At 32.4% G+C, this 10,253-nt stretch overlaps 1 protein-coding gene across 1 annotated transcript; it reads right to left on the bottom strand.

The window, feature by feature from the left end:
* Positions 1 to 382: 382 nt before the first annotated feature.
* Positions 383 to 9,070, bottom strand: LOC126780368 (chitin deacetylase 1). Its single transcript, XM_050504818.1, has 5 exons — positions 8,937 to 9,070; positions 3,649 to 3,809; positions 2,862 to 3,111; positions 1,611 to 1,932; positions 383 to 1,522 (listed from the first exon to the last, which is right to left on the bottom strand). Exons 1-5 carry the CDS (start codon positions 8,989 to 8,991, stop codon positions 694 to 696), a joined length of 1,617 nt encoding a protein of 538 aa, XP_050360775.1. The 5' UTR covers positions 8,992 to 9,070; the 3' UTR covers positions 383 to 693.
* Between the last annotated feature and the right edge of the window lie 1,183 nt (positions 9,071 to 10,253).

Below are 10,253 nucleotides of genomic sequence, written 5' to 3'. Positions count from 1 at the left end.
ACATGTGTATTCCACCAACCCGCATTGGAGCAGCGTGGTGGAATAAGCTCCAAACCTTCTCCTCAAATAGGGAGAGGAGGCCTTAGCCCAGCAGTGGGACATTTACAGGCTGTTACTATACTATTACTAGTATATTGAATGAATGTTACAATGTATGACAGTCTCGTTATAAAATAAAGTGAATGGACGGTTCTAATGTAAATTACTGAGAAGCTGATTTTCCTGTGGTTGTAATTTTATTTATTCTTAAATAACGGCATACTTATCCGCCTCAATTTCAATGAAATAAAATGTTTGTATTTTATATCATATATTTAAAAAAATGATTAATAAGTGCACGAGGATTATTTATTTTTATTTGAGTAAATAAAAAAAAACAGGATGAATTTTTTATATTTTGTATTTATAATTTTATCCAACAGACTTACAGTAGAAAAATCACATAAAGTATTAAAACAGACCTATTAAATATCATGTGAATCTATATTACATACAGTTAGGTAGGTACTTAGACTACTGACGGGATTATGACCCAGTACATTTTATTACACGGACACATATTCATCGAATAAGTCAACACTGTTAAGTTGTCATTTATTTTATTTAAACCCGAATATAATGTCCTTGCAATTAATAATTGCAATTTATTTTATTACATAACTAATTTGCACCACGCGAGGCGCGAGATCTCATTTAATAATGACCGTCGCCTGTTGGGTCATTGAGCCAGGGGTAATTGACTGGGCACCTGACGCAGGTCTGTAAATTGATGGTTTCTCCGGGAACTTCCTTGGATATGAGTTTACATGAATGAGGTACCCAACAGGCAGGATAACCTTCTACGGCACACTTTTCTCTCCATGGCTCAAAGTTCTTGGCCTCTGTGACGGTACGAGGATTTTGAATCCATTGAATTACTTGTGTCATTGTTACAAAATATACATCATTGTGACTTTCAAGAATTTCATCAATCCAGTATAAGAATGCTTCTAAGAACTCAGGATTATTTTTCAACCAGGCAGCGTGGAAGTAAAGACCAAGTGGGGCTCTGTTTTGATCATAATGACGATCAAAGTTATGGTTTAAGAAATTGTAAAACTGGTCACCGGTAAGAATATTTGAACAAGAGTCAACCATCGCACATCCTGGTAAGTATTCGTCGTTAGTGGGATCTTCACGGCGATCAAGTTCATTCATCACCATTTCCCAAACTGCGTGACTCCTTGTTGGGCAGCTTTGTAAATTACCATGGCAGCGGTGAGGCATGCGGAAGTACATGGTGTATGGCCATAGAGGGGGGTTTGAGAGAGGTGCGGTGATAGTACTGTCGTACAGAAAAGCTTGTTCTTCCATCATTGTAAATTGGTTATTGCCACCGACGCGCAGATAAGGTGCACGAACGCCTACAACGCTGTTATCAGTGACATTTGCGAATTTTTCTATAATTACTCTCATTCCAGCCATTTCCTTGCCCCAATCGTCAACAGTAGCATTGCTCCAAAATCTTTCATCATCATTATGCCTGCATAGAAACATTGAAAGGAATAGATTTAAAACAAAAAAATCATTATAGAAAGAAAATACATACCCTAAATGTTTAATGTACTTACGTGATCGAATGTACGGCAATTTCATGTCCCTTTCTGTGAGTTTCATGCACGGCTGAGTAGTTCGTGTATTTGTGTGAAACAAAGAATGTGGCCTTGATGTCACAACCGTTTGGGTTTTTACGTTTTCCATTGAATATTTCTTTGTATAATTCGATGTTGTTATTGTTGATAGCGTCGTCAAATGTTATGGTGATCATTTGAGGAACGTCTCTTGCAGGTAAATCACCAGGGATGACTGTTCCATCTTCAGAGCAGAAGCAATCAGGTAACACACACTGTGAAGTGTCACATGGTGGAGCCCTGTTTGGGTCGTTATCAATATCTAGAAAAAAATGAGAATGTTCCTAATTTAAAAATTCTACGAACTATAGTATTTCATAAATTATAAGCATTATAACTTGTAAGATTTGACATAACACAGAGTGCTTTTGATAATAATTAACAACATGTGTGCATATCTGAAGTTATTAGAGACACGTGGCTTCGGAACCTGTATGGGTACTTTCGCTTCGTTATACCGCTCGGGACAGTCAACGTCCATTTTGATTTCACTTTTTGATACAAAACATGGTGATCGTGATATATAGCAATAAATTCACACAACAGAAACTAGTATAACGTGTAAATTGTGTAACTAAATTAATTCATATTAAAATATGCAAGAAAAATAAGCGATTACCAATCTTTACTCTGCTTGTCCGAATCGCTTGTAATATTTGCGATTTTATATAAAAGAGTGAATCTATATATAAACAATGATTAAGTTAAATATTGTATTCTGCATGCGTCGTAACTATATATGCTCACAATGAAGTAAATTTTGTTTTGAAGTCATTTCAAATGCAATGAATCAAACTTTGTTTCTTAGAATGCATACCGAGTAGCAACATTTGAGGTCAGAAAAATGTTTCATTAAACAACATTGAACTTTCCAATTCTAACAATTCGGTATAAAACTAGGCTTATTTCATTTATCTGCGTAGAAAATGTTGCATAATACAAAACTAAATGTTAACATATTCAACAAAATGTAAATAAAATAAACACCCCATTTGGTTAAGGCACGTTGCGACATAGCATTGAGATGTTTTTTTAGGCCAAGTGATTGGCATTTCAGGCAAGTCGTTCGTCACGTCTCACAATCCAGTTTTTATTTATAGTTGTCAAGTTCAGCGATGTGTTTTACTTTAAGATTAGATCCTTAATCACCTAACAAAAAATTAAGGCTCACTTGTAAGTTGTTTTACTTACCACACGAGTTCTCGTCGGATCCATCGGCGCAGTCTTTCTCTCCATTACAGAATAATCCTCGTTCAATGCAGACGGCATCTCCGCAAGCCAAGAAACCGTCCTGGCAGAGAGGCTCTTCGGTGTAGAGAAGAGGCTTTATTTTACGTTCTTTGTTCTTTAGTTTACAGTTCTTCACAGCATCTTTCCAGTCACATGTTTGTTTTTCAATATCAAAGAATAGACCGGCCGGACATCGGATAGCTTGAATACCCTATTAGTATGAGGAAAATTGCTTGTTACATATCAGTTTTTAACTTTAAGCTTATTGGAATACAAAAGTATGTGAAAATTTGAATAAAATAAATTTGAAAGTAAAAATATGTTAATCTATGATCTATCGTAAAATTTGTTTCAAACATGTTTTAAGTTATCGTAAGTAGATTAAAATATTCATTCGGCTATAATTAAAATCATTGATAATGAAGGTATTTAAATTACGCGAATCGTATATATGACAGTTTGTGGAATTCCATCTGATAGATATTTAAGTCTATCGATGACCAGAACACATCTAATTTAAATATAAACAAGGTCGGTAAGTCACGATATACATATTTATATCGTATTAATTCTAAGTTGTAGACTATAGCCTAGGTACATAAACAGGGCAAAATTACGCGTATTTAATGAGAATTTTTAAACGGTGTTTGTAACAGAGACGAACATTGCATTTGGCATTGATACATATACGGCTGTTGATACAAGAAAGGGTATGCGTGTAAAAGTAGTAATCGCCTATTGCACTGACCGAGGCGGTACACTGAATGACGTCGCGACAGTTGTCGTCCTCGCCGGCTACCAGCCGGAACCATTCGCCAGCGTCCTTGTCCTTACATAGCTCTTGTTCCAGGCTTTCGTCTTTCTTAGAGTCATCCGCTTGCCGCCGATAACGTTGCCCATCAGCAACTCCTGCAAAATAAATTTATAATTAACGAATACCTAAAACAAATAAATTAGTTATATAAATGTGTGATGTCCTTCAATCGTCCATCGATATGACACACGTCATATCAAACAAAACTAGGAAGCCAAATAAACGACAAGCCGTTACTTTTTACTGTTGTATTATAATATTAAAATAAGTAAATAATTAATGCTTTGTGGTTTTTTATATAAGAGGTAAAATGTCACTTGAAGATGTACACAAATGTCAAAGGTGAAGTGAGCGCACGAGACATTTGACTTGCTTAAAATGTCAGCGCTTAAGCAAGCGACAAGGACGACTCTTTCTAAGTTCTTCTGGATGTACAAATTGTTATATTATGCATGGTATTTGATGCTTTGTGTAGGAGATCTGATGAAATTATTATAATTCGAAAAGGTCACGGAATAGTTGATTTACTTGACCGCTAAGTATTGATCAGGAAATCAGTAATATTTGCCTATTTGAAATATTACTATAAAATATAAGAAACTTATATGATAATTTAGTGCTTTATATGCATGTTTGAAAAAATAAGTTCATGTAAGTGCTATTATAGTTTTGCTAAGAATAATTTAAAAAAACATTTTCATTTAATATTTGTCGTTTTTTGCTAATAAGGACCTCGATGCACGTAGCTAATTTTTTATAAAAAATAAAGTTTTAATGTAGATAGTGTATGTGCATATTAGGTGTATATGTGTGCGTGTGCGTAATATGCCAACGTAACTCAAGGAAACTAAACTCTTACAATATTATCTAATAGAATGCTTACGAGAAGTAATAAAGTGGGTGCGAGCCGTGCGAGCGTACAACTTTGCCCCGCGACCGTATTAACGATATACCATTCATTGTTCGTATTTCTCTGTCTTACTCTAATTTGTTGATTTTGCAATACTTAACCTAGCAGGAGTAAAAACATATACATATTTACTTCCTTTGCTAAAATAATTCTTTCAGAAATAAATAAGTCAATAATGATTTATTAAAAATATATATATCGGATTACTTCTAGTTGTATCAATAATTCATGTACAACATTTAAGATAGTAAAGACACCAACCTTGTGAATGTAAACAGGAAATAATACAACCCTGGTATCATTGCCGACTGTTGTTCTAGAATATATTAAAGTTTTCATATAATAGATTTCTCAATCATTATATTCGTGAGAATGTCAAATAATATACAGCTTAATTAGATTGCAGTGTTTTATTATATTCGAAATTAAATGATTGCCTCTAAATACATAAAAAATAGTAATCTTTTAGTTAATTTAGTTGCTCAATAATAGTTATTCTATTTTCGATAGCAGTAAGACATGAATAAAACATGACGCAATAAAAAATAGTTGTCACCGGAACGATAAATGAGAACTTGTCCTCTTTGACCCGGATCTACCACGTGTTTGGGCAGTTATATACTATGTGTAGTAGATCTTTAAACTTATACACCCTTAAATAGGCTCCCGTAGTAATAAGCCACGTGTCAAATAATATTTATATTGCTTTGAGCGAGTACCTAGAGCGCGTTGAAGTCTTTAATACGGCCGCGATCAATTATTTTTAAATTAATTTATTATGATTTGTGTATAACTTAATAAGTTGAGTACAGTATTTTAAGAACTGTTTAATATTACTTTAAACTTAGAAATATATTTATATAATATTTATTATCTTCTTTAAGTAATGTCTTGATTAAAATAATTATGTGCTTGAGTTGATTACGATTTGTTAGTCCGTTGTGGTTTCGGATTGACTTTAAAAAGTAAATAGCTCTATTATTTATTTAATGTTTATTACCCTATTCCAGTGTCTAGGTTGATGTATAAATGCACAGTTATGCGGCGGCAAAAGCGATGGCGCGGGCGTCGGCCCAACGCGCCGCTTGCATACCAATCACTAATAAATATGGAATGTTACCTTAAGGCTTTTCTACTATTGGTTCCCTTCTGTCCAATTATGATATGAATAACGGGATAGTGATGAATCAGTATGTACATAATGACTTTACGGTTATGACTGTGAATATAATCTAATTAAATAAAACTATTAACATTAATTTTATATACTATTTTTTATTTTAAAATTTGCATCAGTATTTGTTAATAATGAAAAGACTAGCATTTTGAAATGCCTGAAAAATGTTGCATTTTTACAATACTTTCACTATTTATTTATGATCAACTTGTTATTTCATAAGTGTTTCGACCAACCATGTTGTAAGAGTTTGTGTTACATATTTAGAGCTAAACTAAAAATATGTATGTAGCTCATGAAAAATATTTGTTTTGGAATAAGCATTTCAAATATTAATATTGATTGGTTACTATAACTGGCTTATGATGAACATACGTATAATTTATTAAAGTTTGATCTAATAAACGAATAGTCAGAGTCACTCAGAAATAAAATCGTGAGAAACGTAATAACATTCGAGATATTCGATGATACGTGACACCATGCTGAATCTAGACGTGAGCGCAATACCTTCTCACGATGTGTTCAAATCCACAATGTTTTTTTTTTAATTAAATTGCTCCCACGACTTGTTTGCGTTACACTTTGGTAACTGCGTTATAAAGAAGTATGTATAACATCGCACATAGTAAATTTGCAATACTACAAGTCTTTTTCATATAAGCATATTAATATGAACTGTTGGTTAACTGTTATATTGTTTACATATGAGCATTGAGCAATAAAGAATAATGTCAAAAATTATGATAATTATATAAAATAACGGGAACTATTTACTAATACTTCACCAGATTCAATGTTATAACAAATATATAAGTAAATGTTATTAACGTGAGGTTGGATTTCTTACAGCTTAATAAAATATGTAAAAATTCTTAAATAGTTGAATGTTTATGCTTGCGTGTAAACAATATTTACAACGTAATTGATTTGAACTCCTTCATAGACGATTTATTCGAAATTTAGCAGTCGATAATTTGATACTATATAACAAACTTAATATTAAAAAATAAATTGCCGCTCGGTAAAAAATATATTACTTAATGTACATTTTAGTACATATATTTAAGGCTTTTGAATAGATTCAAGTATACTCGCTTAAAGTTCTTTGAATCTATTTGCTAATTATAAAATATATAATGTATAAAGCTATTACGATAAATGAAGGACTGAGTCTCAATGCACACTGAACTTTTATGGCCCTGTCTACTTTAGGATTGACATTTACTATCTCTGAATAACATCACGTAATGGATGAGATGTTTGGAATAAAATATGACGAATTTAACCTTTCGACATCAACCAAATTAATGGTTGTACGGTTTGTAATTACACATCGTCTGTAAAAAAGTGGCTTAAGAATCGATGCAGACATGTGTCACAAATTAAAATGTTTGTTAGTATATCGTATGTTGAAAAACACACACTGATGTACTTTTTCAATATAAAATAAAAGAAAGGATTTAATTTAATGGATAATTAGATAATTTATTAATTATAATAATTGAATTAAATTTGATTTGAATTGATTATTTATTATAAAGCGTCGTGTCGCATAATAAGGATTTAGTAGCAATTTAGATGCAAATATTACGACTTGATTTGTGCCAAATATTTGACCTTAACTACGCAACTGGTTATAAAATCGTTTTGTAAGTTTTAAATAATCTGTTACTAGTATGAATCGATGAGTTATTAAATTGGCTATTTAAATAAAATAGTATACCATATGTTTTAAGAATATGAAAAACGTGTCTAAACGCAATAGTCCTTAAAACTTTTGAACCTAATTCTAGATTGTGACTTGGAAAAACCATGAATCAGAAAGATTGTTACGCAAATAGAGATATATTATTATTATATTGTTTACTCGATAAAGTTTACGACACTGGATGATCTAATTTATTTACAGTTATATTATTTTGTAGTTTTGTTTTATAAATATATATTTAATGATTTCACTCAAGTGGAAAGTCAGAAATTTATATTACTACCTATTTATGCAAATAAATTTCGTACATTTTGTTCAGATACAGCCCCGTCATCATTTAGTACTTAAATAAGTGAGTTAATTAAAAAAATTTGAAAGGTATATTTTAAGCTGCTTAACAAATGAGGTATTAACGACCTTGACCAAAAACAACAATATTACAATCTTTAAACCGTTACGTATAATATCTATTTAGATGGCAATTAAAATTGATATTTACTTAAATTTTATAAGTTATTAAAAGTCAAGACTAATGAAAACTCACTTCTTGTTTATATTAAAACTAAAAAGCTGTGATTAGTAGTTATGTAATTTTATCCATCATTCTATTTTGACCATAATTAATCTAATCAGATCCTTGATCAATAGATTTAAAAAATCTTGTATATAAATAATTCTAACGAAAAAGTTGCAAGACTGATATTCACTACTACTAATATTCACGTAAAAAAATTGTTATTAAATAGTTATTGCTGATTTAATTATTTTCTATGATTTTCAGTTCGAGCGCCGCGCAATGCTACGCGATTACGACGCGGTTCTGGAGTGACGTCAGCGGCGCAGCCGCAACGCAACACGGACCAAATGTGAAAGTTCTCCGCAACCACAATGCGCAGTCGCAGTAAGTCATAATAATATGTATTTAACGAAATATGTTTTTGTGCTAAGACTTAAGTCAAACGAATTTTACTAATTCAAAACACTCCACTAAACTTTCGAGTGTAAACTAGCTTTATTAGAGCCAGCTGTAAACTTACTACGAAAATATAGAAAATTCGTTTTACTGAGACACTTATTTTGATAAATATTTTTTAAACTAGGTGCACTATACCGGCACACGTATTAAGAGCTCGATAGTAGTATCTTTTAAAATTGTCCTTGAAAGGCTTGCAGCCTGCTTATTACATTCTTAAGTCATTTGATGCAAGGAGATCACGTTCTGACTGCATTCATTCGGAAACTTTGTAGAGACACGGTCTATCTCGCGACGGATAGTTCGTGCAACTTCACTGTTCACTTTTAAGCAGCACTAGAAATTGACGCATCCACTATTTACTCTCAGATGTGCGGATATGACGTCGCGTAACCTATGACGTCGCGAAATAGACGGCATCTGGAGGCGTAAGATAAAGGTTAGGACTCACCGCAGGCGAACAAGAGACACGCGACCAGAGTAGCGACACGGGCGTAGCGCGCCATGACGGGATCACAACAGGTCGTTGCGCGGCCGCGGTGCGATTAAATAGTGGCCTCAATCTGCGCCCCGCCCGCCCCTCTCGTCCAAAGCGCTTTACACTTCTGCCAACACCCTTTGCACTCATCAGATGTGAATCACCTGCATCTCCAGGTCCATTCTTCAACTCTACTATACTACTACTATTACTAGTATTGATACTAAGACGTACTTAACGAAGAATAATATGGTTGTTGTTTAACCTTTTAAAATCTTAATGCTTCAATTTGATATCGTTTACATAATATGAAAAACTTTATAAGAAATCCACAATTATTGTCCCATTTTCTTATAAATTCACTTTAATTATTAAACTTTTATACGTGCATTCATTAGATCCAACTATTAAACAAATTGCCATCTATCAAAAAATAATGAAACCTTATACATATGTCAGGTTTTAATTATTAATCAATCAACGTATTGGTAGAGTAATAATGCGCTTAAATATAAGCATTTTATTCTACGTAAGTTCTTATTTATATTCTTACATCTAGGCTTTGCGTACTTGTTTAATAATGCGGAAGTATGAATCGAACTAATTTAATGATTTACTTTAGGAACTGTAAATACCAATAATAATATCCATAAGGTTATATAGTATCAGGCTTTAATAGATTGTCGAAGGTTTATATTTTTTGTTTTTATTAATATTGTTTTTATGTTTTATTTATCTTTGATATCATTTCAAGCATTTCTATTTGTTAGTCTTAATATAAACGTCAACTTCATATCAATTTGTAAAAGCATCCTTCCGAATTTTGTTTCTTTAACCTTTTCTTTACTGGGGATAACCTAATCTAAAATCTAATCTAAAATAAAATCTAAAATAAAATCTAATCTAAAATAAATCTTTAATTTAGTTTAAAAAAAAAAAACTAAACTTGTTACAAATTAAATTGACTACAGATTTCGTTCTTATAAATTTTACCGTGTAACGGTCATATTTTTTAATTAAACGTTAAATTTGTGACTAACTGTTATTATTAGATATCCATTATAGCTTAGTATACTTAGTATTGTTGTGTTCCGGCTTGAACCGTGTGTAAGCCAGTGTAACTACAGGCAAAAGGGACATAACATCTTCGTTCCCAAGGTTGGTGGCGCATTGGCGATGTAAAGAATGGTTAATATTTTTTACATCGTCGATGTTTATGGGTGGTGTCAATTTAACAGGTGGCCTATTTTCCCATTCGCCTATCTATATGTTATAAATAGGCGGATGGGT

This window comes from Nymphalis io, chromosome 3 (assembly GCF_905147045.1).
Source record: "Nymphalis io chromosome 3, ilAglIoxx1.1, whole genome shotgun sequence".
Classification (NCBI taxonomy): domain Eukaryota; kingdom Metazoa; phylum Arthropoda; class Insecta; order Lepidoptera; family Nymphalidae; genus Nymphalis; species Nymphalis io.
This window is presented reverse-complemented; position numbering and strand designations above follow the sequence as displayed.